General features: G+C 31.0%; 2 protein-coding genes across 2 annotated transcripts; one reads left to right on the forward strand and one right to left on the reverse strand.

Moving 5' to 3' along the window:
- Positions 1-3,907: 3,907 nt before the first annotated feature.
- LOC124909745 (WAT1-related protein At2g37460-like) lies at positions 3,908-14,942 on the reverse strand. The gene is made up of 8 exons (XM_047450392.1): positions 14,913-14,942; positions 6,287-6,453; positions 6,151-6,213; positions 5,739-5,855; positions 4,741-5,002; positions 4,497-4,658; positions 4,167-4,318; positions 3,908-4,070 (listed from the first exon to the last, which is right to left on the reverse strand). The coding sequence occupies exons 1-8, from the start codon at positions 14,940-14,942 to the stop codon at positions 3,908-3,910; spliced, it is 1,116 nt and encodes a 371-aa protein (XP_047306348.1).
- LOC124910196 (soluble inorganic pyrophosphatase 4-like) lies at positions 13,933-18,051 on the forward strand. The gene is made up of 9 exons (XM_047450806.1): positions 13,933-14,204; positions 15,319-15,496; positions 15,587-15,615; positions 16,485-16,550; positions 16,644-16,751; positions 17,123-17,188; positions 17,321-17,441; positions 17,564-17,645; positions 17,739-18,051. The coding sequence occupies exons 2-9, from the start codon at positions 15,328-15,330 to the stop codon at positions 17,779-17,781; spliced, it is 684 nt and encodes a 227-aa protein (XP_047306762.1). The 5' UTR covers positions 13,933-14,204; positions 15,319-15,327; the 3' UTR covers positions 17,782-18,051.
- The last annotated feature ends 2,249 nt before the right edge of the window (positions 18,052-20,300 follow it).

Below are 20,300 nucleotides of genomic sequence, written 5' to 3' on the forward strand. Positions count from 1 at the left end.
TTGACACTTGGTCAAAATAATTTGACCCAACAAACCTTATCATGTTCTAGTGCGGAGGCTAAGTACAAAATGGTGGTTAATGTGGTTTCAAAATCTTGTTAGCTGAGAAACCTTAATTTAGTTTTTGTGATAATGTTAGCGCGATATATCTTGTTGGAAATCTAGTTCAGCGTCAACGTATTAAACATATTGAGATGGACATTAATTTTGTTCCAAATATGTGGCTCATTGACAAGTTCGAGTGTTACATGTACAATCATGTTCTCAAATTCCGATATTTTTACCAAATGTATTTCGTTTGAATTATTTGATGATTTTCGGGACATACTTAGTGTACGAGGACTTCCTGCTTTGACTGTGGGGTTGTGTTAGAATATATTATATTATTTTTATAATTTAATATATTATAATATATTTCGTACATATATTTGCTAATATAATTTTTGAATTGGTAAAATTGTAAATATATATATAGTTGTAAACCGAAGTTTTTTTCAATAATACCCCCGGTCTATGTCCTGTTCCATAGCTTAGCACGTGTTTGCGAGGCACGTGGAAATATGGAAGGATTACCGCGAGACAGCTCGAGGTTTGATGCATTTCAACTTTAGTTTGCATGTCAGACATCTTTTAAAATGAAACATTTAGTTTTTAAAAGATTTTGAAAATAGGAGCAGTAAGAAATTAATTATGTAAAACTAATTAATCATTTGTTCAAATATTAATAATCTAGGAGACTAAATAACAATTTAAATAGAACCCGATTTAAATTAATTAAACATAATCAATTTAAAGATTATTTATTTGAAAACCAGAGTCTTCAAGATATTTTATGAAAATCAATAAAATGATACGTGTACAAATGTATTTAAACTAGAGTTTCTAAAAAAAGTTGTTCGTTGTCTGTTTAAGCTCGGGAAAGGGCTTTCGCGCTATGTCTTCTACGGCCGTCTAAGGACGGTTTTCAAAATCCTTCTAAAATAAATAAAGTTTGACTTCTATAAATATAATTATAACATTCATTATCTTTAATTAGTAGTTCAGGACTCCTAAATGAGGATAGACTTTAAATAATTGTACAAAATCATTTAAAGAAGGTGTGTACCTGTTACGTTGATGTTTAGATTTAACAAACCTGGAAATATCATAGGAGAATGTCAGAGTAAATTTCAAACGAGCCATTATCCCAAAAATATGAAAAATATTATTTTCTAACCTTTTGGGATTATTTGAAAATGGGTTTTGGGGTCCCAAAATTACAAAAATAACTTTGGGTTTTGAATAGTGGAACCAAATCGGCCTTAATACCAAAGTCCTAGGGTCTGGGTTCGTTTTGGCTAATGTAGGCTCGGTTAAGACTAGGGTGGTTCGATCTTAGGCTATGGCAAGGGCTTGGTTTTGTTGATCATAGGCTAAGATGAGGTTAGACTTAATCGTCGATCCTAGGCTAGGGCTAGGGTTTGGTTTTGTCATTCCTAGGCTAAGATGGGGCTAGGCTTAATCGTCGGTCCTAAGTTAGGGCTAGGGTTTGGTTTTGTTGGTTAAAGGCTAAGATGAAGTTAGGCTTAATCGTTGGCCTAGGCTAGGGCTAGGGTTTGGTTTTGTCGGTCTTAGGCTAAGATGAGGCTAGGTCCTAAGATTGGAAACATCGGTCATAGTTGCAACCTAACAGAACAAGTACAACCCTTTAACCAAGTGTAATTGGGATGTGATTTGTCGAGGGATAATTTGTAGTAACAATTGAAAATGGTTAAAAAAATATGAATCAAATATTTGATTGAACAAAATGTGAGGTCACGATGCTAAATGTTAAAAAATATGATTCAAATATTTGATTAACCAAAATGAAAGTGTAAGATCAAGAGATAAGAGTTTCATTAGAAAAATTTGTGATGAGATATTTGAGAAAATGAGTTGTTTTACTGAAATGAATAAAATGTAGGATAAGAATGTTTTATTTTTTATTTTAATATATTATTCGTGATTTATTAAAAAAATTAAACATTTAATACATAATATTATTATTATTATTAAATACTTTATTAAATTTATTTGTTTTATATTTTTATTGGAATGTATCATTTAAATTTTATTTTTATTTTTTTTAAACCCTTGAACTAATTATTAAGTTGCACGTGCAAACGAAATAAATAATCAAAGTTTTCTCATATTCCTAACTGAATACTTATTCCAATGTCTTTCATTTCTTAGTTTAGAATTACAATTAAAACTAAATGACGATTATTTAAAAATGAAATTTACTTTTTAATCTTCAAAACATGAATTCTTTTATATATATGGGAGTCTTAAACATTGTTTGAGAGAGAAAGAAAAAAGATAGGTTAAATAGTTTTTAATTTTTTTTTTATTTGAATAATTATTTGTATTTTAATTATGTTTTAGAATTTGTTTGATATGGTTTTTTAGTATTTTTATAATTCATGGGTATTTTTATTTTTAATTTTTTTTTTTTTTATATTTAAATCATATTTTATAATAAATAATTATATTCAAAATAGTATGTTCAAATCTTTTAAAAATAATAATATGATTATTATTTAAGCTACTTTTGACATTTTTTTCTTAAACTATATTTTACTAATTTTTTTAGTTACATATTATAATTTATTTATTTTTAGTTTTTTTAGTTTATCCATAATATTATTTTTATTTTTCAATAAATCAGCCTAACGAACTAGTTAATGAAAATATATATAAGAAATTCTTTAATAAAAATTAATTATTTTTGTAATAATCAATTATTATTTTATTTATTTATATTTAATAACAATTGTTTTACTATAATTTTATTTAAAATGTTGGTATGAGAGGGTGATCACTTATTTGGTTGGACCATTACAAATTGAATTTGAAATATTTTTATTATATTTAATTATATAGAACTTAATTAAAATTTTGGTTTATTAAATTTATTTTGGTTTCATAACATATATTTTTAATATTCTCTTTGAAAGTGGATATAGGTTAGGGTGAGAGGACTTTAACAAAAACAAAAAAACAGGTTAGGGTGAGAGGACTTTAACAAAAACAAAAAAAACTTTATAATAGAATAGGGACATGGCTCCTTAATATTTTTTTCATTTCTATTCACTATTTTTTGTATGAATCTAAAAAAATGCTAAACCCATGTCCATCCCTCGTTATAGATTCCCTCGTTAAATCTATAATTTTCTCAATATTTTATTCTACCTCATCAAAATTAATTTTTAACCCATTTAAATTTTTTTCAAGCCCACCTCAACTAAAATTTCTAGGTCCGTCCCTGTATATGTATGTTTTGTAATCGCAACCTAACAAAACAAGTACAACTTTTTAACCAGCTAAACTAATAAGACTTTTTATTTTTAATTCAACATCAAATTTAATGAACGCGGGCGGGACGTTGTAACAATATATTTTTATTTGTGTGCATCAAACGGAGATCCTAATTGTTTTAATTATGAATCATTTTATTCATAACAATATTTTAATTTTAGCTCAGGCGTGTTAGATTATTTGGAGTATCTTTGGGCAATATTACTTTTTAAATTATGTTTCTTTTTTTTCTTGATATTTCAATGTAGGTATATCTTTATTTATTTTTTTAGTGTTTTCTATTACCACTTTATATATATATTAATGTACTAACATTTTTCTTAAAAAAATATTTATAAAAGTTTAATATTATCCATATTTAAAAGTCATTAAACCAATTGAAATTGCCAGTAAAAGAAAACAGGAAAAAGTGGTTTAATACTAAAACCATAAATAAAAATCCAGAAAAAGTTATTAGAAATGCATTTTCCTCAATCAAGAAACTCATACATATATTTTTATCATCATTACTTACACAACATAGAATTAGAGGTGCTCAAACCTTATTAGCTGGAGTGATTTCTAATTTCGTTTAATCATCGGTTGAAGGCATTATTATCTGCAACTTAGCTCCTAAATTAGTTTGAATATTTCTGTCTAATTCATCATCATCAGAAGAGTCTTTGTTGTAATCTTGGCTCTTACCCCAAACAACAACATAGAGCCCAGTGGCTATGATTATCGCACCAATTACTCTGTAACAAATTCATTAAAAATGTACATTTAATTGATTATAGTATATTAATTTATAAATAACCATGAAGATCAATGTAATGAATTTATGTAATTACCTTCCGAGATACATTTTCTCAAGTAAAATAAAAGAGCTCAAAGTGGCCACAATTACCATACTAAGAGGACTGAAGGCAGTCACAAAAACAGGTCCTCTTTCTTTCATTACCATTCCTTGGATGTAATAAATCAAACCTGTGCACACGATTCCCTGCACATCGAATTAATAATAAATCATTTGTCCAACATAAATATGGTCTCGTTTCAACACAAAACGCTATCAGATATGACATTTTGGTCTCTTAAACCGATTTTTACCACTGGAGACTGACTACCTCGTGGGTTTTCACCAGAATACAATTCAAAGTAAAAAAAAATGTATTTCTTACAGTGTAAAGAGTAGTCAAGAGCTTATAGTCGTAGCCTATAGACCAAGCAGATGGGTTGCCTCTTTCCATCACAGCTGCTACAATTGCTCCATTAAGTGTTCCAAGGAAACATATCCAAGCTGTAAGAGAAAGTTCAGCAGGATAAGCCTTCACTGTCATTGCCTGGTAAGTACAAATTAATATCAATTTCTAAAGTTTTCTTATAATTTCTAAAAAAACAAGAAAATGGGTGATGGCTACTGACTTGTAGAATGATGAAGCCAGCAGAGCTAAGGCAACCGACGAATACCATAATGGATCCCTTGATTGAATGACCAAGATTTATGCTATTCGTGACCATTCCATGATGATTGCTTATTATTGTTCTTGTTGTTCTTCCATTTGTCCATGGAAGGGGAATGATGGGGCCTTTCATTAGAGTCATTAGCATCGCTCCAGAAATAGTGGTTATTGTCCCAATTATCTTTGCTTGGCTATGAATACTATTCATTCTCACATTCTCAAGCCTACAAATAATAAAAACAGTTTTTTTTAATCATTCTGCTATCTAGCTCAAAACAGGCTGTTTCCTATGAATCATAGATATGTCTATTTTTCTATTATAGCATATATTTTCATCCACCATACATCCTAATGGAATAAGAAATTGGTTTTAGAGACAAGAACTTGTTTGAATTAGAATCTACCTAGTTTTCTTATAAATTTTGTCTGCATCACATTACAACTATCATTTTCTTTTATAAAAAATTATTTTTTATTAAAAAGAGCTCAAAATGCGTTCAAACGTAATAAAGAGTAAGGAAAAAACGAAACAATAAATAAGAAAAAATGTAAAAAATTTAATTGTCAATAAAATCAAAAAGTTATAATCTCGTACAACCCCATTTTCCATTTTCGAATTAAAACGAACACGTGTAATATTAAATCTCGTACAAACCCCTTTTTCGAATTGAATGGCTCATAACTTTTCCTTTTGAAAACTCTTATATTTCGTTCACAACTATCCTTCTAATCATGTAATCATTTGTTTCATCCATTAAAATATTCTTATTTTATTTTTATTAAATTTTAATTTTAAATAAAAAAAATATTTAAATAATTAAACATCCAAATAACTTACATTTTTTATCCAACAATGTTTTTGAAAAAAAATATAAGAAATCCTCAAAAAAATCAAGATAAAAAAAGCTCTTAGAGTATATGTTCTAACATATGTATATATATATATATATAAGTAATTACCTGAAGATGCAGGCCATTACAAAGGTTATAGCAGGAAGAATATTAAACATGGAAGATGCAAATGTTGCTGTTGTATATTTCATCCCAAGAAAGTAAAGGTTCTGATCAATCACAGGCCTGATGAAGAAGATGATATATAATTAGAGTTGATTAAATACAAGAAAAATGATTGGGAGCACTACTTTGGGGGAGCGACTCGTACAGCGAAAGTGACATCGCTGTTATACGAAAGTGACCTCGTTGTTATATAAAAGGGACGAGGTCTCTTTTGTATAAGAGTGAGGTCACTTTCGTATAACAACAAGGTCACTTTCGCTGTACGAGTCGCTTCCCAAAGTAGTGCTCCCTATCCTTCCTCTAAATACAATTAAGCCTCTAAATACAATTAAGAGATGAGATAATTAATACGTACTCGAGTAAGCTGAGTGAAATGAGTTTGGTAAAGATGGAGAAAGTCATATTTGGCCTCACATCCCTGTTATTAAATAAGATTTTAATTTATTCATGTTTTAGGTTTGATAATGATATATAACTAAAGGTTGTTATACTTTTCCTTGAAAAAGGCAAATGGTGCAAAGAGGAAGGTGGCAATGGCGTGTCGATAAACAACGAATACATAATTGCTCATTCCTTCATTGAGGGCAACCTTTGTAAGTAAATCCATTCCTGCGTAACCAAATTGTATGAAGATCACAGCTAGAAAAGGCTTAGCTCTCTTACACCATAGATTTCCCTTACTCGGCCTGGTTTCTACTATTTGGCTCATCGATAGTGTTCTTTTTTATAAGATGGTCCACTAAATATTATACAATATTAACAAAACAAACCATGCATTAGACAAACTAAAGTTATGAAAGACAATATAGAAAAAAGATAATAGACACTAAACCAAGAATACCAAGAGATTACGTGCAAGGAGATTTTGGAAAGAGTGATGATCTTCCCAATTGATTCAACTGACTTTGATGAACAAATATCAGTAATGTTCTTAATTTACTCTTTTTGACAAGAGGAAGGAAGAAGGAAGAAAAAGAAAAAAAAGAAAAGAAAATAGTAGTATATGATGAGTGATCAGATTCAGGCATGCAAAAGGCCACATGCCTTGCCTACATCAATAGCAAAAATACAAATTGCAATTATGAAAGCTTGAGTCCTCGTGGCTACTATCCTACAAATTTCTAACGCATGCATATTTTATTGCATATCCACGTCTCAACCGTATTGTAATTTGTAACCCTCTAATCCTACCCTCTTCCCATGTTACAACCTGTTACAGTATTTTCTTGTTTAAAACTTCAACATGTGTCCATATTACATTCAAAATGCATGTGTAAAGGCATTGTTTCGTCCATCATAAAATTTTATTATTTTGCCGACTATTATATTATCTATTATCAATAAAATAAAATCTACTCTTCAACATTTTACAATCATTTCTTTTTGAGAACAAGCCTTCAATAAATTCTCTCATGGGTACTTGATATTTCTAAGAGTATAAGTTTCTAAACTCATTAAAAGATATGTTTGAAGTTGTTGATTTAAAAAATGGGCAGTGGTATAAGATGCTTCATTTTGACAAAATCATTAATGATACTCTATATTATTCTTAGTCTGGAATTTGCACCTATTTGTCTCATTTCATAATGCGTGGGGAATGATTTCAGAAATTTTCTAGCAAATTAAAGTATGTAACGTATAAATACACAAGAGTAAGTTAAGAGTTTTCAACGATCGACTTGTATTAATAAAGAGAAATAATACAGCACGCGACTACCTACGTGGCATGACAGCGTGAAAAAAAAATAAATAAATAAAATTGCGCGCCTCTTAATTCTAACCCATTCTCTCTCTATCCAAAAATAGGGCGCCATACTCCGTTTTCACCATCGCAAATTCCGTGCTTTTTCTCCATCACAAGCGTAAGCTTTGTATTCACCATTTGAAGGCTTTGTACTCCGTTTTCTCCACCTGAAACATCTGAAGCTACATTTTTACTATGCTCCCTTCCTACAAGGTCAAAGACAATTTTACAGATAGATATTCGAGTAAGCTACGTTTTCAGACTTTCTTTAACATTGAAGAAACATAGAAACGTAGATAGGTATGTCGAAGTTTGGTCAAGAACTCTAAGAAACATATACATTTGATTTAAAATTTTCTGGAAACGTTTTAAAAATGTTTCTGTAAGCTAACAAGTTTATTAAACTTGAAAAATGCATGTCATGTTCTCAACGAAGCGTTATCATGTTCTCAACGCTTCGTTGCCATATCCTCAACGCTTCATTGTTCTGTTCACAACGCTTCATTGTCATGTTCTCAACGAAACATTGTCATGTAATGTTTTAATATAAAATTATTTCTATTAAACTGCAATTCAATTGTTTTAAACTGAATTTTAATGTTATATTAAACTAGAATTTCATATTTATGATAGTGAAATAACAAACCTAAAATTCCAGTTTAATACAACATTAAAATTTACAATATGTATTTTTAAATTATGTTGGATTAAACTTGAAAATTGCATGTCATGTTTTTAACGCTTTATTGTCATGTTCTCAACGAAACATTTTTATGTTTAAAACTAAAATTTCTCACTTATTTTTTAGCTTGATGGATCAATCATCATCATCTTCTCCTGATGTTCAAATCCCCATTGTTGAAATGATTTTTATTCCGAAAATGAGCTTCGTGAGTATTATAAGGCTTATTCTCAATCAAAGGGTTTTAACATTTGTAAGTTATGAACAAGAAATTGTCAAGATGGCAAGCAAAAGTGGTTCTCCATTGCATGTGCCAAAATGGTGTATTTACTTCAATGGGGAAAAATACTTTACAAGTTAAACCTTCCATCAAGACGAATTGCAAGGCTAAGATAAATGCTATTGTTATGAATGCATGTACAGTTGAGATTACTAGTGTCTTCCATGAGTATAACCATATTTTGAGTCTGGGAAAGTCGAGACATCATAGATCTTACAAGGTTCTAGATTCAATTACAAAAAGAAGATTACAATTTAACGACAAAGATGGAATAACTTTGGCAAAAACTTTTCAATGATTTGTAGTTGAAGCTGAAGTATATGATAATCTGAGTTTTGATGAGAGAAGTTGTAGAAACTATATTTCAGAAGCTAAACGGTTGATGTTAGAAAATGGTGATGCCAAAGCGCTTTCTTAGTATTTCTACCGAATACAAAGTAGATGTTTAAATTTTTTATGTTTATGATGTGGACAAGGAAAATTGGATAAGGAATGTGTTTTGGCTGATGGAAGTTACTGGGCTATTTATGAGTATTTCTCGGATGTCATCACCTTTGACACAATATATTTGACGAACCACTACGATATACCTTTTGCTCATTTTGTCGGGTTTAATCATCATGGACAATCGATTTGGTTAGGATGTGACTTATTATCCAGTGAGAATTTAGAGTTGTAACCCCTAGGAATCCCATACATTAGCATGTGCGGGTGAACACGTGGCAATACGAGTCTAGAGTGGCTCAAGGTTCGATGGTTTCAACATTGGTTTGTGACTTTGCGTACTAGGTTTCTTTTCAAGTAAAACATTATTTTTAAAATATTTTGATAGTATATGACATCTTTTTAAATCAATTATGTCAAAATAATTAATTTTATTCAAATTTTAATAATTTGGGGATTTGCTATAATCAAATAACAATTTGATCTTTTATTAAATCCAATTTAAATTAATTAAACATAATTAATTTAAGAAATATTATTTATTTGATGAAAGAGTCTCCAATTATTTTAGAAAAATCAATAAAAATGTGTACGTATACAAACATATTTTGCACTAGAGTTTCGTTTTGGTTCGAAATTTGGTGATACTCGGGAAATGTTTTTACGCTATATCTTTTATACCTGTTCGAAAATGGTCTCTAATTATTAAGTTGGTTTTTAAATATCGGTTGTATAACATTTGATTTTTAACTAATTATTCTTTCGGTCATAGTCATGCTTCTAGGTTTTAGCGTTATTTAAAATATTGAAACAATAATATTTAAATGTTGGTACATGCTGGAGATGATAATTAGAGTGGAAATTCCTGAAGAATATCAGTCATTTTAAAATTCATTAGGGTTTAGAAATAAACGCCAAATGAGCCTGTGTTGAAATATTTTTGAGGAAATGTCCCAAAATATTTAAAACACATTTTCTATTTTTTCGGAATTTTTAGAAAATGATTTGAAGTCCCAAAATTACAAAAATAATTTTAGATTTTTAAAAGTGGAACCAAACAGGCCTTAGGATTGGAGTCCTAAGGCTTGGGTCTAATTTTATCGGTTGGGGTCCAGAGACCCTCGATTTGGGCTCGAGAGCTCTTAGTCTGAGTACTGGAGTCTCCCGGTCGAGGTGTTAAGGACTATCGGTCCTTAGTTGATCTTACCGGTATAAGTGTAAACACATATCGGTCATGGACTAGCTTGGGGATAGGTTTCTCGGTCGAGGTATTTAAACCTCTTGGTCTAGGGCTAGCTCTAGGCTAAGTTCCTCGGTCATTGGTCCCGGGAGTCTCGATGTCGGGTCTAGGATTCTTGGTCCTAGGTCTGGGATTCTCGATCTTAAGGTTAGACCTCTCGGTCCTAGTTCTTGAGAGTTTCGGTCCCATGTTTGGATTTTCTTGGTCGTGAGTCCTGGGAGTCTCGGTCCTAGGTCAAACCTCTCTATCATATGTCTGAATTTTATCGGTCCTAAGTGAGAATCCTAGATCGATTTTCTCGGTTTGAGTTCAAGAACATCGGTCCTAGGTTCGGTCTTAACTCAAGAACATTGGTCATATGTCTCAGTCCTAATTTATTTTTATCAATCCTTGGTCTTTGTCCAGACCGAGGATCCTCAGTCGAATCTCTCGGTCATAGGCTCACAAGCCTCGGTCCTCAAGAACACAAGGATTCAATGTTTTAAAATTCATTTTTTAACTCTAATTCTTTGATTTAAGAGCTTTAGTAGCTTCACAAGCTCCCCGGAACATGTTGATCATCATCTCTAAGTATCAATCGACCAAGATGACGATCAATTTATTCAAAACAGTTTCTGATCAAAATTTGGGTTTTTGAATTAAAAGTCGTTCTGAAATAAAATGAGCTATTCAATAGTTTCATTATATCACATATACTTGATTGGTCCCAAAACAAGAACATTGGTTGTTCGTTTTGACCAAATCAAGAACTCAAAATTTTCATTTATTTTTGAAAATTTTGATTTTGATCAAACATGATCGGGATGGATCAAACATTATCCAAATAGTTACCCAACATCATTACAATCATGTTGGGAAGCCTTCTAGGCTGTGATTCAATCAAATTAACCCAAGAACAACAAACCCTTTTTTAATTTTTATTTTGAAATTTAAATTTGGGTTTTTGTTATTTAGATCGATTGATCGGTTTTATCCTATCAAGCTAGTTTATAAATCATCTAGGGATGAATTCTCAACTATAAAATACCATAAACAACAAACATACAAGCTTATGCAATTTGAAATATAAAAATTTCAAATTCAAACTATAAGTATAAATTAGAGGTTGATTGGAACCTTACCAAGGATTGGAGAACACTCCTTAATCCTTAAGAAAGCTTTCTCGATGCATAGATCCAAACTTAAAGGCCTTAAACAGAAAATTTGAAAAAATCGAAACTTTAATAGAGAATTTCTATTTTCTTCGATTTGAGGCTTCTATGTTGGTAGGTTCCTTCGAAATGACTTGAGGAGAGTATTTATACTACTTCTAGGTCATTTGAAGAAGTATAGTGTCCTGAATCAGCCAAAAGCCATTAATGAATTTTGACTGTTCTTGGTTGGCAGTCACCAAAATAGGCCGTGACAATGCCTATTCTTGTAGGGAGAATGATCACCATTGTAGGGTGATCATTCTGGATTTTGAATTAGTCAAAACCATCGACCAACGACCGAGTTTTAAAAACTCAAAATATCACAACTTCTTCATGTTTATCCTTGCGGCGTCGCGATAAAAAGGGTGATTGGAGCCAAAAACGACATCATTTTGTCTGTTTTTGGCTTTCTGTTAGCGATCCGTTAGCGGTTGGACGTTCCGTTAGCGTTCTGGCTAACATGGATAACGACCAGTTAGCTGATCTGGTGTTCCTTGGCACGCGTTTCCTTCCGCTACAACGGGCTATGCAGAGCGCTCTAGCACGTTGTATTGGATTTGAGCGTCCATCCAATGGACGCGGTTCTTGCTGCACCGAATTCTGCTGTTTTCGGTTACACCAGATTACATATTTATTTTTTTATTAAGACCTTAAAGGTTTATTTGAAATTGATTTATCTTACACACTTTTGACTTTAATTTTGATACTTTTTAAATACACAAAATATTAAAATAAATATGGCAAATATTTTACCAATTTATTTTTTTATTTTTATTTTTTGTATACTTTTAGGATTTAAATAAACAATTCTCTATAGATGAAATGGATACAACAATTCATCAAAATTATCTATTTTTGTCCTTTAATTTTTCTAAAATTATTTTGAGACATTATGCATACAACATTTATCCCAAATAATTTTATTTTTTATTTTAGTCTTAACCTTAATTAATTCTAATTAATTGTTTTAAATAAGTTTTTGGCCATGAGGTTAATTATTTTGATCTTATTTATTCAAAAATAAGTCAAAATAAGTATTTTAATATTTTAGACGATTATGCATAAATATCCTGATTAGATATTTAGATTGAATCTTTTTCCGCAACATATATATAATAAATAATCCACAGCTATAAGACAACTTAACAAATGCATTTGTCATTGTTGAATGACATAGATGCACTCATTGGTGTTGGATGACCCAGATGCACTCGTCGATGCTAGATAACCTAGATGCACTCGTCAATGTCGGATGGCCCAGATGCACTCGTCGATGTCGGATGGCCCAAATGCACTAGTCAATGTCGGATGGGCCAAGTGCACTCGTCGATGTCAGATGGCCTAGATGCACTCGTCGGTGCCCGATGACCCATATACACTCGACAATGTCGAATGACCCAAATGCATTCGTCGATTACTGATGACCTAGATGTAGTCATCAATATGGAATGATTCAAATGCATTCGTTAATGCCAAATGGCCCAAATTCATTCGTCGATGTCGGATGTCCCAGATGCATTCGTTAATGCCAAAAATGAACCAGATGAATTATTCAATGCTAGAGGTGGTCCAAATGCATTAGTCAATGTCAAATGTGGCTCAGATGCATTAGTCAATGTTAAAGATGGCCCACGTGCATTAGTCAATGTTAGAGATGACTCAAATGCATTAATCAATGCTAGAGTTGACACAGATACATAATTAATGACAGTGATGACCTATATGGATTAGTCAATGATAGATGTGACTCATGTGCATTAATCAATGCAGAAGTGATCTAGATGCATTAGTCAATACTAGATGACCTAAATGAGTGATCTAGATGCATTAGTCAATACTAGATGACCTAAATGATCTATCGTCTCTCTTCTAAATCTAGAGTTGTCTCCAAGACAACTTAACAACTTTTTTGTTAATCCAAATATTCAAATAAATTCCGTAATTATTGTAACAAACTTCATTTTGTTGAGTGATTCAATTTATGAGAGGATGGATGGTAGCAAGATATTTAACTTTTCAATTTCTTCTTCATTTCTTTTTGTGTTAAAAAATTAAAAATAAAATTTTCATGTGTATTTATTTAAGATTTAAAAAAAAAACTAAAAGCTAAACTTGTTTATTATAAGGTAATATTGTAAATCCACAAAAAAAAAAATTATTCTCTACACCCTCCACTCAAAATAAATATAAAAAACTTTTTAAAACAAATTAACATATGTCTTTTGAGATTAATTTTCTCAAACAATAAATTTTTAATTAAAAATACAATCATTTTATTAGTTTTATTTTCAAAGAAGGCTTTTATTAAAATTCTTATACAAAATTGAGAGGTCAATTTAAAATATTGTTGACATATTCTTCATCTTTCATATGAAGTCAAAAATAAAGTCTCCAATACTTGTGGGATGTATTAGAGTGAAAAATATCTAGTGTCAGGGAAGCATGTCAGATCATATTAGCAAAATTTTCACTCTTCTTTTTAATAAGAAAAATAAATATGAACTTTAATTAGCATAATATCTTCCTTAGCCGGGAAATGAGGGGAAAGTGTGACGCGTGTTGAACACGTCGTCATCAACAATCTGATATGAATGAATGACTGACACCTCTCCGTTAAGCAAGATCTTCACTTTAGAGAGAGAGAGTGAGTAACACTGCTTTTGCTGTTTTGGGTTTGCAATAGAAACCACAGAGAGCGGGAAAGCGTGTAGCCCGAGATTTTCTCATCCGAGCCCATATCTAGGGTTCTATCTCTCTTTCTTAAACGTTATTACTGCGCCCGCTTCTTCTACTTGCTCTCTTTATCACTGAGATCCCAGACTTCAGGTTTGTCTCTTCAACTTCTGTAATGGCTCACATTCTCAGATCTGTCTTGTTTATGCCTTTTCTGTTCATTTAGCATGAATCTGTTCGTTGTTGTTATTTCTCCGTAAAACCCTGAGTCCTGTTTTTTCAGATCTGTATTTTTCTAACGTGATAGCTCCTCATTTGTTGCTAAACAACATCTATCTGATCATTTGTTTTTAAAAGGGCCGACCATCATGTGTTTGTGTTCATGGGGCAGAGTAGGGAGCAGGGAATAGTGCAGCTAGATCAAAATCTATGCAGATGAATTTAACTATTATTTTCTATTAATTGGCTTATTTATTTTCGAAGTTGGTCTTAGATGTTATTTTTACACTGATTAATTTTAGCTTCTGTGTGACATTTTGTAAAAGTTGTTATCAACCAATCCATCCATTGTAGATTGTGTATGTGTGCAACCCATATGAGCCAGTGGAGTTTTCTTGAGTTATATTGGCTGTTGTACAGCTTGATGGAAATATATGCCTTGATCAGTCAGTCACGGATTTCTCTTCATCAGGGTTGTCCTGTGTTATCGAATGTGTTGTCTATTACAATTCATTGAAACTCAACTGTTAGTTTAAGGACTTTTCAGTATACATGAAAAGGTAGATACAAATGTTTTTGAAATTTTCTTGTAGCTTGAGAAGTTTGATTTGATTAAACACTGGAGAATTAGTATGAAATCACTTCAATGCATCTAGTCTGTAATTCAAGCATGATATGAATGTCAATTTCCATGTTTATGTCATGGTAACAAACAACATTCTCGCTCATAGAAGATTGTAAATTCCAAAAAGAATATAAGTTCATTGGGTGTACTGCTATGTTTTTTTGCATTAGATGTTTTCTAATGTGTTCTTGCATGAGTTAAAATTTTTGGTTCGTTTTGAATGGGTTTATTTACGCCTTGTGTTTTAGAAGATCTACCTGATCATATAACCACCACTTGTGATTCTAACATATTCAATTTCTTTTGCTTGAGAAGATCTGTGCAAGTTCAATTTCTTGGCTTCAAGTATTTCTCTGTAATTATCTTGAGTTGCTAATATCATTACGAAAAAAGAGTATGAACAAATTTTTAACCATTTTGCAGCTAGGAAACATGGCTCCACCAATTGAGACTCCAGAAGGCTCTTCACCAATTGAGCATCATGAAAAAGCACAAACTTTCCACAAATCAACGCATCCCCATACACCTCTAAACGAAAGAATACTTTCATCAATGACCAGAAAATCTGTTGCTGCTCATCCTTGGCATGATCTGGAGATAGGTTTACATTTTGTTATTGAAGATGATTCTCTATAGTTTACTCTCCTTAATGGTAGCCCTTTATCTTAAGTTATTTCTATAATTACTGCAGGACCTGGTGCTCCTACGATTTTCAACTGTGTAAGTATGCTTAACCTTTATTAAACTAATAGTTATATCCTAGTTGCACTTATAAATTCAATTGAGCAAGTATATGGGGTGTTTGAAGATTTTATTAAATAATCTTCATTCTAACCCTTCTACATAGAATTTTGATAGTGTTCAAACTCTAGGCTTTAGACAATCCAAGAAAAGGGTTCAGAAGTCAAGAGAATTCGAGACAATAAGCATAGAAACATTCACAATTTCATTCAATGATAAAAAATAAGTCTTCTATATGTAATAGGGTAACTAACTAATTGTTAACTATATATGCTATTAGCACATATAGTTAACAATTAGTTAGTTCTAACCAACTAATTAGAATATATAACAATAATTTAAATATACTATGATAAAACTGTTACCATAAATTTGACAAGTACTTGCATGTTGTTGTGTGAATGGTCTTCAGAACTATAATCTCTGTTCCATATCATTTGTTGTTAGTTTAGGGTTTGGCTTAAGAGGTCACCATTAGCAATTTAGGATGAGAAAAATATTCAATTTTCTGCCTTGTTTAATGAAGGGCGATTTGGATACTTCAATCTCATCATCAATCACTTCAAAATCAAATCATTTCTATAGTCAACTAAAACACTCTTTATTTTATAATATTTTAAAATATAAAATACAACATATTTTATTCATTTAACCCAAATATTCTCAAATAATCCACTCTTATCAAACAGAGTTTTCTTTTTCTTCCAATTATTATTATTTTTCAATTAGAGCCTAAATCAAACAAGCTCATCCTTGTGTGAAATTGATATAGTAAGAGGTTAAAGCTAAAGAAATTGTTCATATGCAAACAAATATTTAGTTAATTAATTCAAGGTTCATAATTACAGGTGGTAGAGATCAGCAGGGGTAGCAAGGTGAAATATGAGCTTGACAAGAAAACTGGAATGATTAAGGTAATTGGAATAGCTTACCATGATTCAATAATCTTTGTTAATGATGTATTAACCATTTATAGGTCACTTAAACTCAATAATGCATGTATGCAGGTTGACCGTGTGTTATATTCATCGGTTGTTTACCCACACAACTACGGCTTCATACCTCGTACCCTTTGTGAGGATAATGACCCCATGGATGTGTTGGTTATCATGCAAGTAAGTTCTAATGTTTTCTCAGAAAAAAATGAAAAGAAAATTTCAAAAAATAGTTCTGTTATTTGCTTAACATGATCTTCTTGAGAAACTGACTAGCTGAAGCAGTAGATTCTTTTTCATACTAATATCCTAATTCTAATAAGATAAATTACGGGTGGTTTTGACAAGTCTCCCTCTTGTCCCAAACCTAGGCCTTGTTTGATCTAGGTTTATTTTGGTTGATGAGTAGATTGTGGGTTAATTTGAAATTAATCTTACATAACCCACCTCAAATGTGCCCCTAATTCATATACCCTTTCTCTACTGACTCTCTCTTCAGGACTGACTCCATCAATTTCTGTAATGCCATCTTTAAATTGATTCTTTTATAGGAACCAGTTCTTCCTGGGTGCTTTCTCCGGGCAAAAGCCATAGGACTGATGCCTATGATTGACCAGGTACATTTTTCTAGATATAACTAAATTCTTTCATTTGATTACAGTAAAAAAAGGTAAATCATTTTGATTGATAAGAATTATGTGCTACTCTCCTCCAGAAAATAAAGCGCTCTAATTTTTTTTGGATGTTAGGGTGAAAAAGATGACAAGATAATTGCTGTTTGTGCCGATGATCCTGAATATCGTCACTACAGTGATATCAAAGAACTGCCTCCCCATAGGCTTACTGAGATCCGCCGCTTCTTTGAGGAATGTATCCTTAATTGTTACTTCTGTTAGTTTTCATCGTCCAAATTCATATTGTTATTTATTCTAGACTTGTGAATAATTTCAAAAACATTTATGTTGTTTGATTTAAAGCAAAGTAAAAAATAGATAAGAAAAATGAGAACAAGGAAGTAGCTGTTGATGACTTCCTGCCAGCTTCAAAGGCATATGATGCAATCCAACACTCCATGTAAGTGTAATCAATCATCAATTCACCATTTTATACATAATATTATTATATCTTCACTGATGGGCAATCTTTTTTCCTTTTTTATTCATGAAGGGATCTTTATGCTGACTACATTGTGGAGAGCTTGAGGCGTTAGGTGGCCTTTGAGAAAAGATTTTGCTGTTACTACAAGACTTTGCGGTTATTAAAATGATATAGCATTATATATATACTATGATGGTACAATACATGTACTATGATGAAAAACCATGTTCATCTATTTTGTGTACTTTCCAAATGCTAAATGCTAGCAGGTATTGTGATGAATCAAAGTTATGCATCATCTCCCTGACAAGATTTTTCTCTGATATTTCTTGTCATCTGAGAAATGAAGAAGGCACACGACTTTATTATTATTATGAGTTTTTGTATGGATGTTTTATGTATGAATGTTGATGTTAGATCTAGTTAGGTGACCCATATTGAAGACCATCTTAGGATTGAAATCTAATCTAGTAACTCATTTTATTTTTGTTTGTTATGTAGGTTTTTTTTATTCTGTTTGTTATTAAAGATGGTGATAGACTAAAAATAATATTTTTTAAGGAAATTTTGATAAAAAAAAGCAAGTATTATTTGATAAATTTTTAAATAAAATTATAAAAATATATGTTCACTTCTGTTTATTAAATTGAAGTTTGGTGGAGTCCAGCGGACCGACTAATCAACTTTATTTGTGTTGCTGTACAAGTTCTTCCCGTGTGTTACAATGTTGCTACTTTGATCATTGACCACCAAACAAATTTACGGAATAAAATTTTAACTAATCAAAATCAAACTGAAATTCACAGTTTAAAATTTAGGAAAATTCATAATTAATATTTCAACCATAACGTATTTAATGATACTTTGATTTAAGACTTCTAAAATCTCTTAACATACATTTTAACTTATTTCGAATAAGATTATCGTATAAGACTTGTTCTGATTTGAGTTAGTGTAATAATCTTATTATTTGAAAAAATAATGTTTGATAATCGTTTTGAAGCGATATTATTATTTTTATATAAAAAGATTTAAAGGTATTAATATATAATGTTAAAGTAAAAAATAATAATTTAAAATATATTATATTTTAATATTTTAATTAATAAATTAAATAATATAATGGATAAGAGATGTGTTATTTTATTTTTTGGTTATTTAAATAATCCTAAACAAACTATGCCATTTTAAACTTAATAATAAATAAGATATTTAAAATTTATAACTACAATGTATCACCAATGTTTATTTTATCCTAGAATAATAAAATGATTTATTTTATGATAAATCAAATTTATTGTCAAATACATTCATTCATATAGTTATATATAAAAATTTCTTTAAAAAAAAGTTATAACAATATTAAAATGGTCAAAAGATATGTTCCGGGTAGAGTGTACTTACTGGTATGATTGTGAAGTATTTCAATCATTTTTATTTTTAGTATAATAATTTCTTTCATTTTAGAGCAGGGTAGGTATGTTTTTACCATTGACATTTTTTTGATTTAGTGAAATTTATCCCTCTTGTGAATTTTTGTCGATTTTGACCGAACCACGTATATTGTGTTGTTATTGTTTTGTGTTATTTCAGTTTTGGTAAATCTGTTGTTCTTTACAGGTTTGGAAACTGATTTGTTACATGTTTAATTTATAAGAAAATCCGTAATTTTGCTATTGCAAAACCAACGGTGGTATCAAAGCAGTATTGATTGGTTACATGTTTTAACATTGAAACAGAGTGCTCTGCTAGTTATCTGACAAAATTCAATGAGGAGATAAACTGGTTTCTTTGCTGGGGTTTCCGCCAGTTGTTAAGACTGTAATAATGGAGAAATCAAGACATGATATGGTGAGTCTGAATGATACAAACTATAGCCAATGGAAACTGATGATTAGTGATATGTTAGTTTCAGATAATTTGAATGAAGCAATTGAAATGAGAGTGTTAGACCTTAGAGTACAAAAGTGGTTGATTGGAAAAAAGACAGATAGAAAGGTGTGTAGCTTTATTCGTTCATGGGTTGGTGTAAATATTGTACACCATGTTGAGAACGATACTACGGTGTATGGTGTGTGGAGCAAACTTGAAGCTCTCTACGCTAGGAGGTCAGTAGAGAATAAAACAACACTGGTATAAAGGCTGGTGAACCTTAAGTACACTGATAATAAATAAATTGATGAACACTTGAATGAATTTTAAAATATTTTGAATTAGCTGAGTAGTATGAAGATAAACTTTGATGATGATGTACAAACACTTTTAGTCATTGTTCTTTGCATACAGGTTGAAAGACACTTATTATCACTCTCAACAACTCAACACCTAATGGTAAAATTAACATGACATTTATCACCAGTTCCTTACTTGATGAGGAGAATCGAAAGGGGATAAACCTTCTAAGTCTGATATCTTGGTGATTCATAGAGGAAGATCAAAGGATAAGAGAAGTGGTTCGAGTAGGGGCAAGTTTAAAACTCCGAAGAAAGATGGTGCTTGCCATTACTGTGGTAAAATGAGTCATTGGAAAAACGAGTGCTGAAATTTAAAAATGATAAAACAAAGGGTACTCTGAAGCTCAGAAAAAAGAAAGAGTAGAGTGCAAATATATTTGCTTATGCTTCAGATGGT

This window comes from Impatiens glandulifera, chromosome 7, assembly GCF_907164915.1.
Source record: "Impatiens glandulifera chromosome 7, dImpGla2.1, whole genome shotgun sequence".
NCBI lineage: Eukaryota > Viridiplantae > Streptophyta > Magnoliopsida > Ericales > Balsaminaceae > Impatiens > Impatiens glandulifera.